The sequence below is a fragment of the Carcharhinus amblyrhynchos genome, chromosome 31 (genome assembly GCF_965287045.1).
Source record: "Carcharhinus amblyrhynchos chromosome 31, sCarAmb.v2.hapA, whole genome shotgun sequence".
Classification (NCBI taxonomy): Eukaryota; Metazoa; Chordata; class Chondrichthyes; order Carcharhiniformes; family Carcharhinidae; genus Carcharhinus; species Carcharhinus amblyrhynchos.
The window spans coordinates 14,042,982-14,069,693 of record NC_137354.1 but is presented as its reverse complement, the minus strand read 5'-3'; the positions used below and the strand labels follow the sequence as shown (position 1 = coordinate 14,069,693).

General features: G+C 39.4%; 1 protein-coding gene across 1 annotated transcript in view; it reads left to right on the top strand.

The window, feature by feature from the left end:
• Window positions 1-26,712, top strand: part of chuk (component of inhibitor of nuclear factor kappa B kinase complex) — a 75,202-nt gene that overhangs the window by 20,181 nt on the left and 28,309 nt on the right. The window contains exons 2-12 of the mRNA XM_080215895.1: window positions 192-316; window positions 3,395-3,489; window positions 7,398-7,515; window positions 9,085-9,154; window positions 11,128-11,216; window positions 13,054-13,143; window positions 14,110-14,234; window positions 17,615-17,722; window positions 22,310-22,445; window positions 25,292-25,483; window positions 26,187-26,289. Coding sequence (XP_080072021.1) covers window positions 212-316; window positions 3,395-3,489; window positions 7,398-7,515; window positions 9,085-9,154; window positions 11,128-11,216; window positions 13,054-13,143; window positions 14,110-14,234; window positions 17,615-17,722; window positions 22,310-22,445; window positions 25,292-25,483; window positions 26,187-26,289 — 1,231 coding nt within the window. The 5' untranslated portion in view covers window positions 192-211. The remainder of the gene's footprint in view (window positions 1-191; window positions 317-3,394; window positions 3,490-7,397; window positions 7,516-9,084; window positions 9,155-11,127; window positions 11,217-13,053; window positions 13,144-14,109; window positions 14,235-17,614; window positions 17,723-22,309; window positions 22,446-25,291; window positions 25,484-26,186; window positions 26,290-26,712) is intronic.

The following is a 26,712-nucleotide window of genomic DNA, read 5'->3' as shown; positions in this document are numbered from 1 at the left end:
GGCCACTTTGTCTATGATCCACACTGTTAGAATGAAAAAGGAGCCCAAATGAAGTGATACAATAGAAACTGTACCTGATCATTCTTTTTCGAATGCTGACTAATTATCTGTACTTTCCGATATTTCTGTTTGCAGTTAAGCTTTACAACATTTTGTTACTGTAATAGTTTTGAATATTTTTGCCATTACAGTGATTGCGTTTGTATCAGGGATGGAGAAACCACCTTTTAAACAGGTTCAGACGTGTGGGCCCTGGGATTTAAAGGAACGGCTTGGAACAGGAGGCTTTGGACATGTCTATATGTATGAACATAAGGTAAATTTTATACACCACTGACAAACCTGGCTTTCGTAACTTAATGAGTTTGGTTTTAGATGAAACAAAAAAAACTTGGTGACAGAAGATTTCTTTTCAAGATTGCAGATTTCTCCTTAGCTGCTTTATGATGGCTTATAATTCACAAACTTCAGTAAATTGAATAATCCCAGATTTTCATACACATTTGGTTGGAATGTTTGGCTTCCATGAAAGATTTACAAATCAACTGAGATTACGTCACCTTCTCATGAGTAATCTTTGTGACAGGAAGCCTTGGAATTTGGATCCATAACGCTGTGGTTATGTCTGGGGAGCAGCTGCTATATAAATCTGCTTGAATCATACACTACAACTGAGTGGGCAGATAGCTTGCTTCTCCCCGCCACCACGCAGTAATTGTCACTGGGTCAAATTCCTGGAACTCCCTTCCTAGCAGTACCTTGATTGTTCTTGCAATGGTTCAAGAAGGCAGCACACCTCCATCTTCCAGAGGGCAATTGTGGATGGGCAATAAAAACTGGCCTAGCCAGCAATACCCACATCCTAAGAACAAATTTTATAAAAATGGTATTCTGAACAGTTGCTAATAATTTGATTTCCACGGGAACAACAGATTGCTTGAGGTCAGGAATTCATTGAATCGTTTGAGCACTGAGGAAACAGATCTGGTTCTTACAACTTCATTATGCTGACCTTAATGCTATAACTTGCTAAACCATCAAACTATCTGACCTGCATTATTTATATGTATACTGTACAGCCAACTTTGGTCTATTGCAACTAAATTGGAAACTTATGTTTGATTTGAATAGACTCGAAGAGCATGATAGAGATCCAATTAAGATCAGTGGCTTAAGTTTCTTCTCTTTCTCATTTTAAGTATTGTATTTCTGCCCAGATAATTTGTTTGCGTGCCTTTGGAGGCTAGATTTATATTTCTCCCATTTTTTTCCTTATCATAAAACCATCTTGGATTGTAATATGCAGTTCTCTAGAAAAGGGGGGAAAGCTAATGAAATAAATTAATTGAAAGGGATGTGCTTGAATCCGAAAAGCTTTGGATTTCCCTCCTGTGCACGGTGACACAGTGGTTAACACTGCTGACTCAGCTCCAGTGACCCAGGTTCAATTCCTGGCTTGGGCCACTGTCTGTGTGGAGTTTGCACATTTTTCCTGTGTCTGTGTGGGTTTCTTCCAGGTGCTCTGGCTTCCTCTCCTAGTCCAAAGATGTGCAGGTTAGGTGATTGGCCATGCTAAATTGCCCCTTAGTGTTCCGGGATGCGTAGGTTAGAGCGATTAGTGGGGTAAATATGTGGGGATTGAATGTTGTCAGTGTAGACTTGATGGGCCGAATGGCCTCCTGCACTGTAGGGAATCTATGATTCCATGGATTCTCTGATTAAACCTCTCTGCATCCCTGTCTGTTAAAATACTCCTTAGAACTTACCTTGAAGCAAACTTTTGGTCCCCTATTACAATATCTCTTTCTTTGGCAACAGAAATTTGGTATTCAGTCAGTGTTCCAGTGAAATGACTTGGAACATTTTACTACTTTCAAGGCACTCTTTAAATGCAAGTTGTTGCATGCTTCAAGATTCTGATCCCCATTTCATGTACAATGTTTTTTATAAAGGTATTGCCATAAACATGTACATCAGTAAGGTGGCCAACTTAAGCTTGACCCTAGTGATTGTTGAGAGCTAACAAAAGATGTGAACTATATTATAACTCACTAGTTCAAAGGGATGATTTATGTCCTAGCTGTATTTTAACATGTAAAGTTTCCCCTTAAATAATTAACTTTCCATTTTAGTTACGTGCCTGTTTGGCCTGCCTGCTGTAAAGATTGTAAATCAGATGTTTATCTAATTTCAGAAAAAATTTGCAGATCAAAGAGTCAGATAAAAAGTAAACCAAAGACTAGCGGAAATAACAGCTTTAGATGGTAGAAATGCTTACTAAGTCTGGAAACATCTGAGAAGAAGCAGACTTAATAGCCTGTAACGTTCGGACTTCAGGGCATTATAATTGGAGGATACTCCAAAGATGTGCTGGGGGAATCCTCCATCCTCCCCCACACATGCACACCTGGGAAGTCTCCAGCTAAAGATTGCATGATAATTGCCTGGAGCGTTCAAACTTTCATTAGGCAATAGCTTTGCAGTTGGAATCATCCAGAAGTATGATTTAAATCACAATCTTCAAATGGTTCTGACTGTATTACAATAATTGTTATCTTGGAAAAGTTAAAATTGGGTAACTTATACTACTGACCTACTCCTCCACTGCATCTGAACCCATAATCCCAGCCACTTAGAAACCTACCTTCTCCTTGGCTTCTGAAATTTCAGGACCAATATTTTATGTTAATGATCTTTCATTGGAAATAGCTGAATTAAACAAATAAGAGCATTATTACAGGTATTGGGTGCAATCGTACTGGCTCACTGCGCCAGTTGATCAGCATGGTGAGCCAGGAAGATGGCATATGGCGGGGGGGCGGAAAAACTGGTGCACACTTGGCACAGGTTTGTTTGTTATTCTCTCAATCCTGTTTTACTGTTGAGAACAGGTTCATCCCCAGAAAGGGCGTGGAGCCTATTGACATAAAACTGATCTAAGTTAAAAGAACTTGCCTGGTCCCGCATGGCTGCTCCCCATCTCCTTGAATATTCTGTCTGCTCTGCAGTAACAGCATCAAGTGCTGTGGCCGTGTCAAGGGAATCAAAGGCCATTGAAGCCCCTTGGTGGTGGGGACGTGTTGGGCAGTGCCTCTCAGGCAGTGCCCACCTGGCACTCTGGCAGTGACCACTTGGGCACCATAAGTGTACTGGGGCAGTGCCAAAGGAATGGGGCTGACTGTGTAGTGGGTATGCACAATGATGGGGGTCTTATACAGGTGGGAACACAATAAGGTATGTGGGCTTGCAAAGTGGGGTAGCATGTGGGGGTAAAGGGTTCCCCTGGCAATTTTGGGAAGATTCCGTCCATTATATTCAGTTGCAAACAGTTTTGACTTTACACAAAGGTTTTTTTACTTCAGAATAAACTTACAATTCCAAACACCTCTTCCAGAATACTGGAGAAAGGATTGCAGTGAAAGCCTGTCGTTTGGAGTTGAGTGCAAGAAACAAAGAGAGGTGGTGTCATGAGATTCAAATTATGAAAAAGTAAGTGTCCTTTAGAGATTTTATAGAAATTTCATTAGCAGTGTTCAGATATTCCCAAAATGATTAAGGTATTTTTGGTCACCATGGAAAAGTTCCAGATGTATAGCTGTTTGTACACGAGAGAAAAATACAGCATATAAACCATTAGTGAAATATTTTTGGACGGGTTTAATACATGCTTTGTGACTGAACGTGTAGATACCATTAAATTGGGAGGGAGCATTCCACATATTAAGTAATGTGTCCATTTATAGTCACCAAGACACCAGGTCAAGTTGCAAACCTGGAGGTGGCTGCTCCCTGGGGTTTGGGGATATCTGGGAGAATTTGGGACTTGGTAACCTTTTGGAGATGATTTGAACAATGATCTTCAAAACCTGTATAAACTAGGAAACTGTAGGAAAAAGCTACATTCTAAATATAACTTCAAACTGAATGACAAATGCAGCACAAGGGGATACTTGAAGTAAATCCAGCACTGATGTCAAGCAAAAGTTCAAACAAAGAGTAACATTTGGAATGAATAAACAAAGCAGAGAATTGGAAGTAAAATTTCTGGAATCATTCAGCAAAAATAGATGGCACAGAGTAGGGAATCGGAAGGGTTTTTGGATGGATAACCTCATTCATATTTAGTTGGGCATCGAATAGTTCAACTTTGTCATATGAATTTTTTTTTGATTTAACTTTGAAAATATTCTTCACACCTCAGCCAGTGTGTAGTGTCTTCATCTGCCAGTTACAGCAGACAAGAGTGCAGCCAGAAACTGCATCTCTGATTTTTGCTCAAGATTTTCTGAATAGGGGAATTTCACAGTACCTTCATTGCAGTGTTAATGTAAGCATTACTTGTGGCTAATAAATAAACTTAAAAAAAACTTTAATAGTTTAATTGAATGCACAAATGCTGCTTCTTCAGTTCTCTGCTGGAAGGCAGGTCTGACCCATAGCACCATGACCGTCACCACAGATTGGGGAAAAAAGGCTGGCTCTAATTGTCCCCAGTCTGAATGGGGATTGAACCCTGTTCTGTTTACACCAATGTGATCCACACTGACAACCTAATCAGGAAAGATGCTAAGAAGATGAAGATCCTACCATGGATGATTTGAGGAAGCTTTTAAGGTGAAAGTGGAAACATAAAAGCTGGCAAAGGTTTGTGGTAGGCTGGAAGATTGTGATAGATTCAGAATGCGATAAAAATAACTAAAAATAAATCAGGAAGGAAAAAATAAACTGAGGGCAGCTAGGGAGAAACATAAAAAACAGACAATATGAGCTTTTTAAAGTACATCAAAAGGAAGAGAGAAGTAAAAGAAAGCATTGACCACTTAGAGAATGAAACTGGGGAACAAAAAAAATGGCAGAGGTGTTAAATAGATTTTTTTTATTACTTATTACTGCAGATGATACTAACTGCATCCCAGAAATGGTCAAAAGCATGGAGGTGGAATTAAATACAGTCACCATCACCAAAGAATTAGTTTTAAGCAAACTAAGGGGATTAAAAATGACAAGTCCCCTGGACCTGATGGTTTTCACTCCAGGATCTTAAAGGAGCTCGCTGCAGAGGTTGTGGATGCCTTGGTTGTCATTATCCAAAAACCTAAGAGTTTTGGAACTGTGGCAGTTTTCCAACTTTTGGCAATGTGGTATGTTCCTTCAAAAAGGGAAGGAGGAAAAATACAGGCCAGTTAGTCTAATTTCAGTTATTGAAAAAAATCTTTGAATCAGTTATTAAGGACAGAATAGCAGTGCATTTGGAAAGTCATTATCTGATCAAGCAGAGTCAATGTGGTTGCATGAAGAAGAAATTGTGTCTGATAAATTTACTAGAGTTCTTTGAGGAGGTATGAGCCAGAGTAGATAGAGGAGGACCAGTTGATGTTATAGAGTTGGATTTTCAAAAGACATTTGATAAAGAGCCACACAAAAGGCTACTACGCAAGATGGTATTGGAGGTAATATTCTGTCATGGATAGAAGATTGGCTAACAACAGGATATAGCGAAAAGGGATTCTTTCTCAAGTTGGAGGACAGCGACCAGTGGAGTGCCACAGGGATCAGTGCTGGTTTGGAGAAAGAAACAGTTTACTGTGGCCAAATTTGCGGGTGATACAAAGATGGGAGGAAAGGCCAGTTGTAAGGACAATATACATGGTTTATAGGGAGATATTGACAGGTTAAGTGAGTGGGCAGAAAATGTAAGATTGTTCATTTTGGAAGAATGAATGAGCAGGCAGATTATTATTTAAATGTAAACACTGCAAGAAGCTGTAGCATAAAGGAACTTGGGCGTCCTTGTTCATGAAACCTGGAGATTTAGCAAACAGGTGCAGAAAGTAATAGGGAAGGCAAATGGAATGCTGGCTTTTATTTCAAGGAGCTGGAATACAAAAATAAAGAACTGTACAAGCTACTGGGCGAGGCCACTTTTAGAATACTGTGTACAGTTTTGGTCCCCTTATTTAAGCAAAGATTGAGGCAATACTGAGGAGGTTTACTTGGATGATCCCTAGTAGAGAGGGACTAACATGTGAGGAAAGATTGAACATGTTGGGTCTGAACTCTTTGGAGCCCACAAGATTGAGAGTTGATATCATTGAAACATAAGATACTTAAGGGGTTTGGCAGGGTCAATGTTGGGAAGATGTTTCCACTCATGGGAGAGTATGGGACCAGAATAAGGGGGGTGCTCATTTAAGATGGATCTGAGGGGGTATCTCTTCTATCAACGGTAAAGCTGTTACATCAGCCATGATCTTATTAAATGGTGGAGCTTACCATTCTTCTCTCTTCTGCTTACAATGGTTATTCCCAGGTTGTCACTGCCAGTGTTCTGTTCGTCAGTATATTCACACCTTATTTCTCAAGGTGTGTGTGACTCGGCCTCTGCATTCATACATTCATTATCTAAGACGTGGCACCTCCAGTAGTGCCAATATGGCACTAAAGTGTCAACCTAGATGGAGTGTTCAAATTTCTATGATGGACAGTTTTGGGTTCAAATCTGAGTCAGAGCTGAGCATCACAATTGAGCCAAGGAGAGGACATGAGGTCTACTACATAGTATTAAAGACCCATGGACCTTTAATTCCCATTTAGCTGGTGGGCAGACCTTTGAGTCTGATTATACTTGAGTATGCAGGATTCGGGAAGCCACATTATTATATTAACGATAAATGTCCTTTTCATTGGTGGTGCATCTCTGCCAGAGAACCCCAATATGAGATGCCTGCAGGAGGATGAAGGGGAAGGTCAGTCGAAAGATTAAATGTGTAATAACACAAGCTGTCTAATCCAATGATCCAGGCCCACGCTACCTGCCACCCGCCTTCTGTCCCACAATTTGTGCTGGCTGGCACAAGTTTATTTAACAAACTGGCCCACTGGTGGACCCTGCAAGGAAGAGTCAAGGAAATCCTTGGTCCACGAGCCCTCCTCTGATTACCCCACCCTCTTGAGGTGGGTTTCTTGTTTCCGAGGGTAATATTCTCGCCATACGAGGTTCTCTGGAAAGCAATGGGCAATGCTATGTCTCTACATAGCCAGACCATGGTCAAATACATGGCTGTACACCAAGCTCTTGCAGGTCTTAAGGCAAGAATGTTACAGAAAAACAGTGAATTTTGTTTTTTGGTTAAATCAAGGTGGATACTAGGTTTGGTGCCTCTCTTTTATAGATACAAGATGACAGTAATTTACCATTTTTCCTCTCATTGTCAAATCACAAGTTTAATACATCAGGGTTTCCAGTAAGGGCCCACGTAAATTGGTACTCGATTAGATTATTCAATGTATTTTCAAGTTTAAGTATCTCCTTTAGCTTGTATAAATTGACTATTTGTTGGCTTGAGTGTACATGCAAGTCACCTGCATTTCTTTCTTTCCCTCCTTTCCAAAACAAGGTTAAACAACCCAAATGTTGTAACAGCATGTGAAGTTCCAGAAGAAATGCAAGAAATTGCATTTAATGATGTCCCACTTCTTGTGATGGAATACTGTACAGGAGGTGACTTGCGTAAGGTAACTTTTTAAGTTTGTATTGAAATCTGAGTGAGTGGAGTATTCAATGTAATGAGAGCTTATGGAGTTACTGCAAATCTTTAATGGTATATTACGTATTAAAAACCCTCGCAATGTTGCTGGACAGGAGCTGTTAAAAGAAAAATGATGGTGATTGTATTATGTCGGTTGTTGACCTAAAACTACCATTATTCTTCACGTCTTCACAATATTCGATGAAGATTCATCTTTCATAATGAAAATAGTGGGAACTATCCTTATCCTCAATTTACGGGATTCTAAATAGTGTCACTATCAAATTCAGCAAAGTACTAAATGCTGGTTGTAAGCATTTTTGAAAATTCTAAGCATGGGCTGAGAGTGATGAGCTAGGAGAAGCCTGATTATATAAACAAAATGACTGCAATTTTCAGTGCTTCTGTAACGCCTTTTCCTCAACTGTGGTTCACCACTGCCGCCATTCCCAATGCTTGACCATGACCCCCTTTAAGTGTCACCCTTTCTTCACCCTCATAAAACCACAGTAGGATTCCTCTTACTCTCATCTTCCACCCCACCAGTCACCGCATTCAATGGATAATCCTCTTTTCAGCACCTCCAGTATGATGCTGGCACCAGATACATCCTCCACTTCCCACCTCTTTCCCTGAACTTCCAGTGCCTCTGTTTTTAATTCTCTACCTTACTTGAACTTTGACTTTGATCTCCTAGGGTATTCCAGTGAAGCTCAATGTAGTTTCATAGACAACACTTTCATCGTGCAACCAGACTTAAAACAACAATTTTCGATCACCCCCATTTTGTTTCCTTTTTCTTTGCTGGATTGTTTTCTCTCTCGTTTCTATTTTTTTGCTTTTGGACAGCAGCCATTCACACACCTTCCAGACACTGGTTAGTTTCTTGTTCACTTACAAATCCCTTTGGCCTTGCTTTACTAATCTATGTTTTTAGAAAGGCAGGCATCGCCTGATATTTTCCCTTTTGGGTTCCATTGTATCAAAGTACTTTTTGGTACGAAATAATGCTGACTGCTCCTATGTTTACTGATTTATCTTCTCGACATTACGCAAAAAATATCCAGGGTATTGGTTTCCTATTTAATTTCAGTACTATTAAAATTCATTAGACTTTAATGTTTACTCTTGGAAAATTAAATGCTACCTGCTAACCCAAATTTGTACACCACTGAAATTGTAGGTAACAGCATTGTACATTTAAAGTATAATTTGTGCTGAATTTGAAGATATATTTGACATTGCCTTTTTTTAAATATATATTTACTGTGCATTTTGAATTTTTTTTGAAAATTCTGGAGAAAGCTTTTATCTTGCATTTTGATCATTTATTCGCAGCTATAACTGCAAGCTTATATTTTTAAAAATCATTTGTTTAGATTAAAATTATTATTTTTATTAGGCAATATATTTTAAGTTGCATTTAATGATGTCCTACTTCTAGTGATGGAATATTGCATTACACTGCATGATTTCATACCTCTGCCACAGGATAAGTGTCTGGCAATTTTTATTTTTCTTATAGTTCTTTGCTGATTATGTCTTTTATTTCAAGATATTAAACAAGCCTGAAAATTGCTGTGGACTTAAAGAAAGCCAAGTGCTTAGCTTATTACATGACGTTGGTATGTAATTTTTTTTAACATCTGTTTATAATTGTCATATTAACATCTTTGCCAATATAATTCCTTCCTTCTGTCACATATCTGAATATGCTTTTCTCCATTCTCTTTGCTAATATTTTTGTTAATACAATGGATGACCTGGTATAACATTCCAGGTTACAGTAGCAAATATTTGCATAGCATAAGGTTGGTACAGTGGTTCGCACTGCTGCCTCACAGTGCCAGGGACCCAGGTTCAATTCCAGCCTTGGGTGACTGTGTGGCATTTGCAAGTTCTCTCCATGTCTTTGTGGGTTTCCTCCAGGTGTTCCAGTTTCCTTTCACGGTCCAAAGATGCGCAGATTAGATGGATTGGTCATGCTAAATTGCCCCTCAGTGTCAAGGGGGTTAACAGGGTAAATACGTGGGGTTACAGGATAAGGAATGGGTGGCATTGTGTCAGTGTAGTCTCGATGGGCTGAATGGCCTCCTTCTGCACTGTAGGAATTCTATGAATTCTACCTCCAAAGATTAGAATAGCTCCCTTTAAACTAATTGTACTCTTAAGAATCCATCATTCTGTGGCATAATATATTAATTAACCAGCACACTGTGATGTGGAAGTATCCAACTTGTGGTTGTAATCGTACTATTCGATGAAGGAATTATCTGTTTGAGTAATTCCTTCATTTAGTGATGAGTAGAGGTGAGGTATTTGTTTTCCTGAGGAGGCAATGTAAGCATTTGAAGACTAATGTTCTAACTATTTTAGTGGTTATGGGCTTTAAACAAAAAGGAAAGAACGTGGTTTCTATACGTAGATTCAAATTAACGACGACAGACTTATTCTGGGAGCTCTTCCTGCACAAAGTGAGACAGCAGCCTGTGCAACACCCTAATGAGGTCGCTATCAAGTCATGTGATCAGCTCTTACAGCAATCTGCAACTATAAAGATGGTTTACTTTGGGCTGACCTCTGAAAACCTCTTGGCGCTACAGAAAGGGGAATCGGACAGATATTGATAGAGTTTGGAATATGGTGGTAAATCCAATTCACCAGTGTTGGCTACCCCTCTGTTATAGTTGCACCAAGGTCGGCTGCAGAGCTTGCCTGTGTACTCTGCAGCATTACTTTTTTAATGATATTGAAAATAGGCAGAAGAGTGAGACTGTCTATTCATTCTAAGAAAAGTCCAAAGTAAGTTCTATAGACGTGTGGTGAGTAAGTGGAATTGGCTGCCGTCAGTGGTGGTAGAGGGAACTCGTTGGGGTCTTTTAAGAGACTTCTGGATGAGTACATGGGATTTAATGGGATTGAGAGTTATAGATAGGCCTGCTAGGTGTGGAAATGATTGGCCCAACTTGTGGGCCGGAGGGCCTGTTTGTGCTGTCGTGTTCTATGTTTAAGAACTCAGCTTTTTTTAAGACAAAATTGAGGCCATGTGATACAATCTACTGTTATCTCACAATACTTGGCATCAGTGCACCTTGTCGTCAGATATCGAAGACACTACGTTTTCATCAAAGTACATTTGAAACGCCGTGTAAATATGAAACAGCCTGGTAAGGGATTGCTTTTTAATAGTCCATACAAATTAAGGAGTTAATTTAAAACTATTGTTGATTATTGTTTCCAACATTTTTAATTTTTATATTTCTAATTTCTTGCATTTGTAGTTTTTGCATTTATTTTCTGATATTTCCTTGCGTTTTGTTCTCCGTAGGAATCTTTTCAATGCCTTTTCATTCCTTCAGAACCCCTTGTGCACTTTTTTAAAATGTCCAAGATGTTTTCTGACAGTCTGTTTCCTCCTCTTGGTCCAATGTTTCAGGAATCTCTTTGGCTGTTCAAACCAATTAACTGACTGCTGACATGCTTTATCCTTCTTTACCCCAAATATTGTTGTTTTTCTTTTTGTTTATTCAGTCCCACAAAGGAGCTTGCTTATCTTCCAGATGTCATTTCTAACAAAATAAATGTTATTTATAACCAGGTTCTGGCATCCAGTACTTACATGACAACAGAATTATCCATAGAGATCTCAAACCGGAGAATATTGTACTGCAGGATGCTAATGGAAAGGTAAAAAAATTCAGTCAGGAGTTCAGTCACTGTCTAAGCTTTTTTATCACTTTGTAACTTGCTTATTAAAGTTTCAGAATTAATTATAGGCAGACTTTCCTTGTTTAGATAGATAGTATCCCATGCTGGTTGATATTGCATGTAGTTTATCATTACCTCTCCTCAAACTCTGTCCCCATCTTTCAAATCTGCCATGATCAAATCCCTTTCAAAAAAAAAACAGACCACTCTGTCCTTGCAAACTAATGCTTCATATCCAATCTCCCCTTCCTCTAAGGTCCTTGAATGTGTCATTACCTCCCAAATCTGTGTCCACCTTTCTCACAACTCCATTTTTGAACCTCTCTATTCAAGTTTCTGTTCTTGCCACAGAAACTGAAATTATCTCTAGTCAGAGTCACAAATGACTGATCACGGTGCACTATCCCATACGCGCAGCCATTGACACAGTTAACTATACCATTGTCCAGCAAATGGGATCCCTCATTTTGTTCTACTCTTGTCTTTCCGATTGTAGTCAGAGAATCTCCTGCAATGCTTTGTTCTCTAATGCCCGCAATCAGTTCTGAGCTGCAGGAAGGCATGTTCACCCTCCTAATTACTTTTTTTTTTATTCACTCATGGGATGTGGGTGCATTGGCTTGGCCAGCATTTATTGTCCACCCCTGAGGGGCATTTAAGAGTCAACACATTACTGTGGATCTGAAGTCACATGTAGGCCAGAGCAGGTAAGGACAACAGATTTCCTTCCCTAAAGGATATTAGTGAACTAGATGGGTTTTTACGACAATTGCCATTGGTTTCGTGCAGCGTAGACTTTTAATTCCAGATTTTTATTGAATGCAAATTTCACCATATGCCTTGGTGGAATTTGAACACTGGTCCCCAGAGCATTACCCTGGATCTCTGAATTACTAGTCCAGTGACAGGACCACTACACCATTGCCTCCCAAGATCCATGATTGCATATCAATTCTACCATTGGTCAAGGGGAGGCCCATGTAGGTTCCAGTGAAGTCTACTGAAAAGCATTTTTTAACTGATAATGAACAGTATGATGTTCCCCCTGACTTTTCTCCAGTTAAGATATCATTTTTGTATATAAAGGGCATGTGAAAATTGTATCTATTTTCAACAATGGTCAGGAGATGATGAATTATTTTTGTTCACATGACAGTTTATTGTATTTTGTTTCACTGAATACCTTATAATCAGATTCAGTTGGTCCTGATTAATATCCACATGAATCATCCAGAGTTGTTTAGTTTCAGTTTGGTCAAAAAAAATCACACCTTGTCTTAAACTCTTTTTTGTCCAAACTGAAATTAATTTGCATTTTTAATACTTGCACTCTAGCACACATTTATTTAAAAAAAGTAATTGGATAAAATTCTGAGAAATCAAAAAGACAATGATTTCAAAAGCTGAGAGCAATGTTGGACAGATAATAATATTTTCAAATGGACCAATTTCAACCTTGACCATTTTGGATACCAATAGCACCTTCAAAAGCAAGAAATCGGTTAGTGTGGAACAGTGGCAGCAACTGCTAAAACAGAGCATTTGTCATGAGACGTAACGGAAAACCTATGTTCTTCATGGATTACGTTGTAGCAGATATATGGAAAGGAAGCGAAGAGAAATTGAACATTTATTAACTAATCAATTTCATAATTAAAAGACTGCTACCCATGCATTAGTAACAAATTAGTAAAAGCACAAGTAAAAAACCTGTCTCATGTAACCTCATTTAGTTTTTCCTGAAAGAACATTTGAGTATTTAATTGTAAAAACAAAAGGCAAATGGAGTGAATGCATCTTTTTATGTTCTTCACAGTTGATACACAAAATAATTGACTTAGGCTATGCAAAGGACCTGGATCAGGGAAGTCTTTGCACATCTTTTGTAGGGACATTGCAATATCTGGTAAGTTCTTTTTTAATGCTTTGGATATTAGAAATATGCTCTTAAATCATCCTGAAATTTGTTCCCAATAACTGAGCATTCAACGACTAGGAGACACGGATTTGAGGTTTTGGACAAGAGAATATGGAGATCTTTCTGACTCAGCAAGTGGTAATGACCTAGAGCTTTGTGCCTACAAGAGTAATAGAATCGATGATTTCAAAAAGGAGTTTGAAGAACTATGGAGATAGAATGGGGAATGGAATTGATTGGGTTGCTATGCAAAAAGTTGACGTGGACTCGATGGTCCTTCTGAGTTGTAATGATTCCACGATAAGGATATAGTAATTGATTCTAACCCTTGTAGGATCATAGAATCAGAAAAGGCCCTTCAGCCCAGTCTGCATCAACAGACAAGACGCACCTGACTTTCCACCCAATCCCATTTACCAGCACTTTGCCCATAGCCTTGAATGTTATGATGTGCCAAGTGCTCATCCAGGTATTTTTAAGTTAGCTTCAGACATTGCTATTAAAAATATTATGTCTCCAAACATTTTTCACTTTATAAGTTCTTCTACACAACCTGTCAATGTCAACTTTGTGATTACACCCTCTCTCCAGCAGAGGTGCTGCAGTATGATCACAGACAAGGTGCCACATACATCTCAATGAGTTTATATTGGAATTTTCCATGAATATTCAATTTTTAACTTAAACAGGAAAACAAATATAAGGACAGAATGCATAATAAAATAGGAGTGTCATTACCTGATAAATTTCTCCCCCTTTGGTATTTGGTCTTGTATTTTATCAAAACTAAACTCTAAATGAAAATCTTCAACATCCACAATTTTTGAATGGTGTTTGTGTGTTTCTGCGAACATATCTTGTGAATGATCAATGTAAATTCGCTTTGGCAATAGTTTTTGAGAGAAATTATCCAAATGGACTTGGTGGTTAAAGAGTAATATGATCTTTTTCTAGGCTCCAGAGCTATTTGAGTCACAACCTTATACAGTCACTGTAGACTACTGGAGCTTTGGAACATTAATTTTTGAATGCATCTCAGGATTTCGACCATTTTTGCACAATATGCAGCCTTTCCAATGGTAAGCAGACTGCCCACACATCCTATTTTTGCATTGTGACTTTATGTTGTGGTGAACGTTGGACCCTTAGAGGATGAGAAGGGGGACTTAGTGGTAGGGGATGGGGAAATGGCTGAGGTCTTGAGTAACTTCTTTGTTTCGGTCTTCACGGAGGAGGACGTGAATAATTTGCCGGGTGTTAGAGATGGAAAGGTGGTAGGACTGGAGGGTCTCAATGACATTACTGTTACTAGAGAGGCGGTGCTCGACAGACTGGAGGGACTGATTGTGGACAAGTCCCCAGGAAAGAATCCGAGGGTTCTGAAAGAAATGGTGGAGGTGACGGTGGATGCCTTGGTGGTTATTTTCCAAATGTCGCTGGATTCCGGGGAAGTGCCGGAAGATTGGAAAACGGCTAATGTTATGCCGTTGTTTAAGAAGGGTGCCAGGCAAAAGGCAGGGAATTATAGGCCGGTTAGTTTAACGTCTGTTGTAGGTAAAATGTTAGAATCTGTCATCAAGGAGGAAATAGCGAGGCATCTTGAGGGGAATTGCTTGATAGAGCAGACGCAGCACAGTTTCGTTAAGGGGAAGTCGTGTCTGACAAATTTACTGGAGTTCTATGAGGATGTGTCTAGGGTGGTGGATAGAGGAGAGCCGGTGGATGTGGTCTTTCTTGATTTTCAGAAGGCGTTTGACAAGGTACCTCGCAAGAGGTTATTGCAGAAGGTCAGGGGACATGGAGTTGGGGGTAAGGTGTTAACGTGGATAGAGGATTGGTTGTCAAATAGGAGGCAGAGAGTGGGGGTCAATGGGTGCTATTCGGATTGGTGGTTGGTGACTAGTGGAGTGCCCCAGGGGTCGGTGCTGGGGCCTCAGCTATTTACCATTTATATAGATGATCTGGAGGAGGGAACCGAGTGTATGGTGTCGAAATTTGCTGATGACACCAAGATTGGGGGAACGGCAAATTGCGTGGAGGGTGTGGAGAGTCTGCAGAAGGATCTAGATAGGCTGGACGAAAGGGCCAGGAACTGGCAAATGGAATTTAATGTTGGCAAGTGCGAGGTGGTCCACTTTGGTAGGAATAATGGTAGGAAGGACTATTACTTACGGGGTGAAAAACTGCAGCAGGCGACGGTGCAGAGGGACCTCGGGGTCCTTGTGCATGAGTCACAAAAACCCAGCTTGCAGGTGCAGCAGGTGGTCAGGAAGGCGAATGGAATGCTGGCCTTCATAGCGAGGGGGATTGAATATAAAAGTAGGGAGGTCTTGCTGCAGCTGTATAGGGCATTGGTGAGGCCGCAGCTGGAGTACTGTGTGCAGTTTTGGGCGCCGTACTTACGCAAGGATAGTTTGGCCTTGGAGGGAGTGCAGAGGAGGTTTACTAGGCTGATGCCGGAGTTGAGGGGGTTGAGCTATGAGGAGAGGCTGAATAAACTAGGCTTGTACTCGTTAGAGTTTAGAAGAATGTGGGGAGATCTCATTGAGACATATAAGATGATGAATGGGATGGATAGGATAGAGGTGGAGAGACTCTTCCTGCTCAGAAAGGACAGTAGGACTAGGGGGCACAGCCTCAAGATAAAGCGGGGGGGGGTGGTTTAGAACGGAGTTGAGGAAGAACTTCTTCACTCAAAGGGTGGTGAATCTCTGGAATTCTCTGCCCGTTGAAGTGGTGGAGGCTACCTCGCTAAATATTTTTAAGACGCGGGTAGATGGGTTTTTGATAAGAGAGGGGATTAAGGGTTATGGGGAGAGGGCGGGAATGTGAAACTGAGCCACAACAGATCAGCCATGATCTTATTGAATGGCGGGGCAGGCTCGAAGGGCTAGATGGCCTACTTCTGCTCCTATTTCTTATGTTCTTTAACATTTAGAAAACAATCCAATGCATTTCACAGACAGATAATTAAACAAAAATTGAGCTTTTGAAAGAGATGACTAAAAGCCTGGTGAAAGAGGTAGAGCCTACATGGCTGAGGCACAGTCCAGCGATAAGCTTAAAGAAGTGGAAAACGCAGAGCAGAGGAATTCAGATTCTCAGAAGGCGGTAATGCTGGGTTAGATTACAGAAATAAAGAGGTGTGAGGTTTTTAGAGGAAGAACTTGAACATGAGGATGAAAATTTTAAAATTGGCCCCAGTGTAGTTTGTTTATTAGTGTCACAAGTAGGCTTACATTAACACTGCAATGAAGTTACTGGAAATCCCCTACTCTCCACATTCCGGCATCTGTTTGCGTACACAGAGGGAGAATTTAGCATGGCCAATACACCTAACCAGCGCGTCTTTTGGACTGTGGAAGGAAGCCGGAACACCTGGAGGAAACCCACACAGACATGGGCATCAATATACAATGAAAGCCAGCAAGGTCATCATAGTGGGTGAGCAGAACTTGTGTGGGTTCAGTTACAGCACCAGAGTTTTGGATGAAGTCAAGTTCAGAAGGTGGAAGATGGCTGGTTAGTCGAATATTGAAATACTCAGATCTGGAAGAAAAGCATGCATGAGTGCTTCAGCAACAGATAAACCAAGGCAGGGGTTATGTAACAAAAGCAGACCATTTTGATGCCAGAACAGGGTTGGAAAGCTGATTAGAAAGGTTCTACATGGATTTGGGTGTCGACAAACTTAAGCATTTTGAAGAGCAAGGTGAGATACAAGATGAGGTAGTACTTTGCAAGGAGAGTGGGATCAAGGGTGGCTTCTGTAGAGGAGGGATGATAATGTTAAATTTAAATAGGAAAGCCAGAGTAGAAGAAACCATGTACAATGTTAACCAGCACAAAAACTCAAAGTGACGTTGGATGGTTTACAATTTAGTGCATGTAGAGTCCAGAGAACTGGAGCTGAGTCTCTTGTACATGACAAGTTCAGGACTTTTCATAGTATGGAGCTGGTTTGGATTGCTGTTCTTATAAGCTTTTGATTTAGAGTCTGTCTTATATGACTTATATTGTTGCTGGGTCAAAATCCTGGAGCTCTCCGCCATCTGCAGTGTGAATGTACTTAGCCTATATACTTGACTGCAGCGGTTCAAGAACATGGCCTACCATCGCCTTTTCAAGGGCAATTATAGATGGGCAATAAATGCTGGACTTGCCATTGATGTCCTCATTCCATGAACAAATTAACCAGAACTGAAAGGTAAGCGCTGCTTCCAAAATTAAACCTGACCTTTTCTTTCAAAATTAGAAATGTACCATATTCACCTTTTTTATTTGGGTCTATATTATGTGAATAGGACTGCATTAAAAGTGCCGCAGCAGTGATGCTATTAAGACCCTTTTAGGATGAAATGGTTGTGCTGAAATCTACAGTTTTCATTTGAATTTCTTACATAAGGCACTGAGGTAATTTTCGGAGAGAAATTAACAGTATAAATACATTTATTTTTAGGCATGGTAAAGTTAAAATCAAAGGCCAACAAGATATTATGGCTGTTGAAGAGATGAATGGTGAAGTGAAGTACTCCTCAAACTTACCACAGCCCAATGGTCTTAGCAGGTGAGTAATATAATTTTCACAATTCTTTCATCTTGTCCAAGGAATTTTCACATGTTCTTTTTCTGAAACTTATTGTAGATCAATCTTGACATTTATTGCAGAAGGTGTCAGATCTTTAATTATTCAAGAAGTTGTCTGTTATTACACTCATATGCACATCTTGTCATAGGCTGAATAATAGCCATGTTTGATCCACAACAATCTACCGAATGTGCTGTGTTAATTTAAGAGAAACGTTAATTTTATTCCACTTTTTTGGGGGGCGTTGTTGTACCAGATTGATATAGGAAGCACCTGGACTTTCAAAAAAGTCCTCAGTGTAGGACTGAGAGAAGTTCCTTGACAGAATAAGTTAAGTGAGTATCAGAGTGACGGATAAATGTGCGTTGGCAACTTGCTAAAAATAATGAAACCGGCCTTAATCTTAATCTAGAGATTACAGAGGTATGTGAAGTGGTGTGTCCTGGAGGTCTGTACTGGGCCACTCCTGTTTCTGATGTATATAAATGGTCTGAATTTGTAGTGTGATTGCAAGGCGATGCAATAACAGATGACACCGAGCTGCAGAGGGGAAGAGCGATTAGGATTTCAAAAGGACAGTTACGATTTTGCGAAAAGTTCTACCGGTTATGCATCTGAGTGCTCAGTGGCAAAGGCATTATGAGAAATGAAAGGCATTATGTTGAAATATGGATGAGAAAGATTTTGCCAGAGAGAAGTTGAGTCAAATGATCAAAACTTCTCCTTTATCCTCTGTGCATTTTGAAGATTTTCCTTTTTAAAATACTTTAATTCTCCTCTTATTATTTTCCTTCTTTTGAATGTGAGAACCCATGCCACTAACAGCAGCCTGGAATACTCTGCTAAATTATCATTCTTACTCTGCCAGACTGAATGGTGACTGTGGAACCGCTGCAGATGAGTTGACTCTCTCCTGTCCAACACAAATTCAGATATACTTGCAACAATAACAGCATTGAAAGTGTTGAGGAGTCAAACTCTTTGCGCTTTGTCTGAACAATAAAAGGACCAGTTGTATCACTCCTCTGTCTACCTCTCTGACTGTGATAAGCAAAGTCAGCAGAAAACAAAAATTGTTGCTTTGGTTCATAAAAATATACTTTTGCTGATCTCTGTGTCAAATGATGGCATGCATTATATCTCATAAATTGTAGTTTCTCTGTTCTTTTTTTAAAAAAATGTGTACAGTAAGCTAAAAAATTGTAGCATTTGTCTGACCTTACCATGTCTGTATGGCAGATATTGTTTACCTTTACTACACATGTGCCAGTAGGGAGCAGTGAGCGGAGTGATATAATCTGAAACCAAAACATCTATGATGTTGAGTTAACTCATTCCCATTTCTATTCTCCTGAAGGCATTTTAGATCAATTATCCAGCCTATTCTTGGCTTAATTGAACAAATTCTATAAAACATTTTGATATGTAAATTGCAAAATCGTGAATTCCCACACTTACTAGCAGAGAAGGCTCACTTAATGTCAAAATAGACATGTCCCAGTTGAACTGGTGACTTAAACTTTTGATTCTTAGGTAGAATGAATTTTTAGCGCTTTATCAAAGGGAAGTCATGAAACTCTTTGTCAGATTTGAACACAAGGCCAGAAATTTACATTGCTTGGGCTGGCATGTACCCGACTTGTAAGCACAGGAAATCATGTGAGAGGATGTTGGGCACATGTCCTGATGTCATTGTGCACTTAATTAGCTGGCGTGTTAGTCAGAGGCGCGCCCACTGACAAGTAAGTGATTAAGTCCATTAACGAGTCAATTGAAAGCTATTTTACATGGCCCGTCTACTTTTACAGTTGGCAGGCAGGGCGATTGGCCAGGTGGCTTTACATTTTAGCTAAAACTTCAATTTAGGGTAGGATGAAATGTCAATGCTGAAATAAAATTTCAAAGAAATGTCTGGAGACTGAGGTTTTCTGAATTCTGCTGTCAGGTGTTTGAATGTGCTGCCGAGTCACAGTTTGCTGCATTTCATCAGGATTAAATTGGCAGCTCCCAGAGACAGTTCCACAGCAGCTGTCTGCTTTGAGGGAGCCCATTTGAAGCACTAGCCCACCCCCTCCCTTTTCTTGGCACCTGCTCTTTTCCAACACCACCCTCTGCAGCACTGAACCTTTCTCAATGCATGTTTCACAATGGCTATCCGTAATTGGCCAGTGAGTGTGATATCACATTCTGGGGCTATTCTGCTTCAGTTGCTGGGTTCACTGAGTGCGTGTATCCAAGGACACAAAATTCAAGCCAAACATCCAGGAATAGGTATCTGGTGCTTGAAGCTATTAGCATCTAGTATTAGAGTTATTATTTACAGGCAGCTGATAACTGTTAATTTATTTTTATCTTTTTGTTCAATGTTGCATAACAATGAAACGTGTAGTATTTCAGTATTGTGTACTGGCAGAGCACTGGTTGAGAACTGAGAGTTCCAGACATAACTTGAACATGAGTCAGAAGCGTAGTTCACAATTGATGTGAATTTTAATGGCATGTTGAGGATTGACCAGTATGCCCATAGAATCAACTACCTCATTCTGTAAGGAGATGCAGAGACGATATGTTCATTTGTGATTGAGACCTTGGCCGTCCTTGTGCTCGTTGTGAGTAATCACATCAACGTTCTGGCCTTGACAAAATCATGACTAAGCAGTGATTGGCATTTTTTCCTTTCATGAAACTCGTGGTTATTTACTTCATCATCATCATCATCATGGCAGTTTGAGCAGAACAAGTAGTGTGACCCTAGGTTACACCATATTTCTGAATCACAGCCTGGTCTGTTTTATCTCCTCTCTGGTTTCTTCTTCTTTGAGCTTCCTGCCTTGTTCCATCTCACCAGCCTTTTGTTTGAAATGCTGTTCTGTACCACCTACCTAAGTATCAAGCTAAGTTTCTCACTGAGTACGCTCTCCCTCATTATAACCTCTCGTACCCACATGTGCAACACCCTTGCATCTTGGCAGTTGGCAAGGCCTCACTTCTCCCATCATGAATATCATTGATAAAGAATCACTGAGTGTTTCCTTGTAAATTCTGCACACTCCTCCTCCTCCTCCTCCTCCTCCTCCCACCCCCCCAGCCCTACTTCTGTGCCTGCCCTGGAGGAAAAAGGACTCTCCCAAATGCTTTCTCAAATGACTTGCAGCTGTTAGTTCTAACTTTGGCCCACAAGCCAGGACATTTCTATAGCTATTGATCTGCTAAATCACAACCTCTCTACCACCTCATCCCCATTAAAACCAATTCTCTCGCACTGTCTCTCTCTCTCTTTTTCTCTCTCTCTCTCGTGTGCTTGTTCGCTCACTTGCTCTCTCACACACATACATCCTTGTCTCTTGCACTGATTAACTCTCATTTTCATGAATTCCATAAAGAGATGCAGATTTTAATACCTGAGGTAACAACTGCTTTCACCTTCCATTACCAGATCTGGCTGGAGCATGTCAAGCCCTGCTCTTAATTGCTAAAACTGCTCAATATTCAGAGATCATTCTGGAATGGAAAGGTAACCCTAGCTGCTTTTCTGCATCACAGACAGCCTTTGTAAACCACTTGTCCATGCCTCCTCCACTTTCACCTCCAAGTGCAAGGAGTTCATGGATTTTTTTGTCACAGAGACCGAGAACATCCACTCAGCTTCTCTTTGACCACCGTGATAAATTTCTCCTATTGATCCTTGCTGCTCTAACCCTGAACTGATTTGCTGCATTTAAGTCATCATTCGAGTAAGTACAGTTTTGGTAACCCTTTTTAGTCTAATTCTTTAGTCTTAAGCATATAAATTAACTAATTAAATTGTGAAAAGGGACATTGATCCCCACAATTAACCATGCAGAGATAATGAGGGAGGATAAGAGTTTGAAAAGAAAAAAATATTGATTTAATAAACTCTCTAATTAAAATAAGTGTTAGAACATAGGATAGCTCCAACAGATGTGTGGTGAATCGTCTGCTGGCAGGAATTATGTGCAGCCAAATTTGAATTAGTTCTCTTTAAGTTCCACTTGAGGTTTGGGCAATGTGAGCATACATTTTGTTCTTCTATTAAAGTAACTGAATTAAGATTCAGCAAAATGAATGGTAATGACACCACGCTCCCCACTCCCAAAATAAAGCAGAGATGCAGTTAGGTCTGTCTATACAAGTACTTGCATTTGTTGTTTTATAAGTTGCTCGAGTACTACAAAATTTCATAGTTATCAACACAAACCTCTTCCAGAGCCCCGTGTTAGGAAATGCCAAAGAAATGGGTGCGTGACTGATGGTACGTGTGTAATTGTGCTGCGATGTGTAGGATTTTTTAACAAGAAGCTTTATAGCAGACAGCATGACAACACCGGTTGTCCTGCAACATAACTTTATATTTTATGATATGTGTGCTGTGTAGCGAGGCTATTATATAATTAGATAATTCCACTGAATTACAGTGAATGCAGTTAGATTCTGTAACTTAGATTTGAAAAAGAGCGTTAAAAATGTTACTAATTTGTGGTAACTGCATATTGTATTGCAACAAGTTTAACTTTTGATTTCCAATGTTTTCACTTTCTCTTGCAGCCTAATGGTAAAACCACTGGAGTCATGGCTACAAATGATGCTGAAATGGGATCCAAAACTGCGAGGTGGCAATATAGACCCCCATGTAAATCGACCATCATGCTTTTTATTTCTGGAACACATTTTAAGTCAAAAGGTTAGGAATATTGAGATAGCATAATAAAATCTTGGTTAAGTACACGATGTGCAATGTTGCTTTTTATTTGAATTGAATGATAAGAAAACCTCCTCTTTGGCTTAGCGAAACTATTCAATTTCAGCCAAATGAGAATTTGCTTGATAATTTCAGGATTAGAATCATACAGAATGTTAATACACAGCCTTGTTTCAGAAGTGTTAGATTTTCATTGTGAATCTGAAGTGCCATACTTACATAAAGTAGAACTGTTCAGTGTGAAAATTGGGCAAAACACTCACTATTTTAGATTTTCTTTTCTATAAAATAAGAAAATTTTATCAATCAGATTGAGGCAGATTTTTGAATTTATAGCATTTAAATTGGAACATAGGCAGGAGATTACCTTTGCAGAGTGATTAGTGGATAGTTTGGGGCCTGGTATACATGAGAAAACACAGTAAGAGGTCTCGCAACATCCAACGGGTCTAACAGGTTTATTTGGTAGCAAAAGCCACTCGCTTTCGGAGCACTGCTCCTTCATCAAGTAAGTGGAGTTCTGTTCACAAACAGGGCATGTAAAGACACAAACTCAATTTACAAAATAATGTTTGGAATGCAAGTCCTTACAGGTAATCAAGTCTTAAAGGTACAGACAGTGTGAGTGGAGAGAGAGTTGAGCACAGGTTAAAGAGGTGTGTATTGTCTCCATCCATGACGGTTAATGAGATTTTAGTGAGATTTTGCAAACCCAGGCAAGTCGTGGGAGTTACAGATGTCATCACAATTGGGTCTTCTGAACAATTAGTGTCAGCGGGTGTGATGAGATGTCACACTATCTGTAACCCCTACGAGTGGCCTGGGCTTACAAAATCTCACTAACTGTCCTGGCTGAAGACAATACACATTTTTTTAACCTGTGCTTAACCCTCTCTCCACTCACATTGTCTGTACCTTTAAGACTTGATTACCTGTAAAGACTTGAATTCCAACCATTATCTTGTAATAGAGCTTGTGTCTTTATATGCCCTGTTTGTGAACAGAGCTCACCTACCTGACGAAGGAGCAGCACTCCGAAAGCTAGTGGATTTTGCGACCAAATAAACCTGTTGGACTTCAAGAAGTGTTGTGAGACTTCTTACTGTGTTTACCCCAGTCCAATGCCAGCATCTCCACATCGTATATGGGAAATCCAGAACTAAGTGTAGCCAATGTGTGAGTGGGTTTTAACCCATCCACAGAATTACACCATTTCCAGGTCTTCTGATCAATTAGCATCATGGATTGTGATGACAACCCGCATGATGCAATTTCAACTCCAGTGCTTAGGGAACACACCAAACATATAATTTGAAATTTGTTACCAGTATATAATTTTGGACAGTAAATATCACATTCTTTGCAAAAGTAACACATTCTCTGCTGTCCTAAGAGGTGTCCTTAGATTAAAAATACTCACTCTCCATAGTTGCTATTGTATAGTGCCAGTACTTTTCCAAAGGCTCTATCACAACCTGAGGCCTTATTGCTCTCGACTCACTTGAATGTACCTTTCATGTGATCCCAGAGCTTCATTCATACTGAGCAAATCAACAGATTGAAGTTCTGAGCAGCATAGTTGTCCCTGAACATCTGCGCTTTCATTGCGGTCTCACTTTCACCATTATGTGCTATAATTAACCCCAAATTTGACATTAAAAATAATTTGTTGCTTTTAAAGGTGAATTCTTATGTAATTGTTCAAATGTTGCAAGTTCCTGAAATCATTCTTTGCCTTTGTGTGCCCTCTAGTGGTCAAATGCAAATAACCTGATTGTGGGAAGAGTTCCAGGATGGGATTTTCCAATTTGTGCTCACTTGTAGGCAATTTTCCCTTAATTTGATAGGCCAAAACCACTCACCCTAATGCTAATTTAATGTCGAGAAATGTGTTTGCATCTCACAGTTGTTCAAATTCTTTTACTGGGTCAATTAGATTTATAACATTTCCAGTATTAGTGCACTTAGTGACAGACAACCAATGCAACTCTTGTGTTAAAGACAATGAGTTCTTTTAGAAGATACCACTAAGTGCAATCTTAACCCTACTTGGCATGCAATAAAAGTAATCCAAATTTGACTCTTCCAATATTCAAGAAAGACAAGAAGCTCCTTTTACTCTTAGTCTTTTAGTCCTTGAAGGAATGTGGCCAGGTTTCGTTTGGACTCGGCCAGGACTGTTGAGTGTCAATATAAGTCAACAATTGGGAAAGATGCTGCTGGTTTCTTGTCATCAAGATCTTCCCTTGAGTTTTGCAAAGCTATAATATCTCTCTCATGCACCTATCATCAATCCAGCCTTGGACTGCTGTAAGAAGCAGTACATTTACATTGGGATGAATGGTACCTTGCCATGTTGTTAATTTTTATGATTATATATCTATTGTTCGTCACTTTTATTTCCGTTTTCCAGCTGCTGAGCCACAGGGGTATCTTAGTTGTGCTTTGAACCCATCCTAAATCACTTTTATCCTTCAATTAGCTGTCGAGTCTGAAATGATATTAGTGTTGCCAGCGTCATTCTAAATCCTACATTGACAAATCCAGTCGAATTACAAAAAATTAGCCAAATTGGCGGTCTTATTGCAGGGCTATGATGTGGCTTTTCTTACTAGCTACTTGTTATGTGGTGGAATAAAAAACCTTGGCAAGTTTAAAAGAAAACAAATGGATGAAGGCGGAGCAATATGAAACTATTAGAATCAATTGTTGAGTCTGACAGGAAGGTTGAAAAGATAAACTAAGATGGGCTAATTGTCTTTTGCACAAAGCATTACAATGTTATATCAATTCTGGCATGTAAAAAAAATCATCTAATTTTGTTACAGTATGTGCACATATTAAATATGACCTCTGCGCGCATCCATTCCTTTCTGATCAAACCTGATGAAAGCCTCCATTCGCTTCAAATGCGTATTGAAAATGAAACAGCAATTGCTGCAGCAAATCAGGAATTGCTTCTCGAAACCGGAATTTCCTTAGATCCTCGTAAACCTGCCAATCAGTGTGTGCTGGATGTGGTATGTATTGTCCTTTTTTTAATAACAAAAAGTAGGATAACTTTTTTTTTGTGTTAATGGAACTGTATGGCTTTATCTGATTCTGATGGTCTTATTACCAAAAATCATCCAAATTTACTTAGTGTCTGAAAGACGTCTAAAGGATGAAGAGAAATTGATGTGAAAAACACTAAACCGTGCTGAAATTAGTCATGTATTTTTGAAAAATACAATAAGAAAGTAAGTTACATTAGAAAAGTTTTTATACTTTATTAATCTGTTTTAAAGAACTTGGCAAGTAGGGTGAAATTTGCTGCCCTTAATTTTAAATGTAGAAAATATGCATTTTCAATGTGCTCTATGATCATTGTAATTATTTTGAAATGTTGATGTTTAGAGGTGTAAATTATTCAGCATTTATTGGAACTACTAGAAATATGATAAATAGCCTGATAATGTGACACGCCTTGAAATTATTTTGTGCACTAATAAAGCTTAATATATTTGCACAAAATTTCTCTGTCTGATTTTAGTAGCCATTAACCTATTTAAATCAGATGGTGACAACATCTCTTGTATGCTAGTGGACATCCAAAAGAAGTCTGAACAATGCCAGTACAACAAATTGCATTGAGTCTTCAATTTCTTATGATTCTTATGAGCCACTTATAAATTTGTGCAATAAGTTGTATTATTTTAAAATATTGTTTTCTCATTTTTGTAGAGAGGCTGGGATAGCTACATGGTGTATTTATTTGACAAAAGTAGCACTGTCTATGAAGGACCGTTTGTTGCCAGAAAATTACCAGAACATGTGAATTACGTTGGTAAGAATGCAATTGCATATGGAATTTGAATTTAATAATATTTTAGCAAGATTCAAACGTTTTCAGATCAAATGATCCAATCAAAATAGAATTTGTTGTATACTCATGAGCAACCTTAATAGACAATTGCATCAGTGCCTTTGATATTAAGTGGTCATATTACAAATTTTCTGATCATCCTTACGTAATTGGTGTGTATTCCAGAAATAGTTTTGATAAAGTATATAAAAGTGCAAGTAAGGCTTGTGATTAATAATAAATGAAGTTAATAATAAATGCAATGAAGTTACTGTGAAATTATCCGAGTCGCCACACTCCAGCACCTGGTCGGGCCAATGCACCCAACCAGCACGTCTTTCGGACTATGGGAGGAAACTGGAGTACCCGTAGGAAACCCACACAGAGAGAACGTGCAAACTCCAT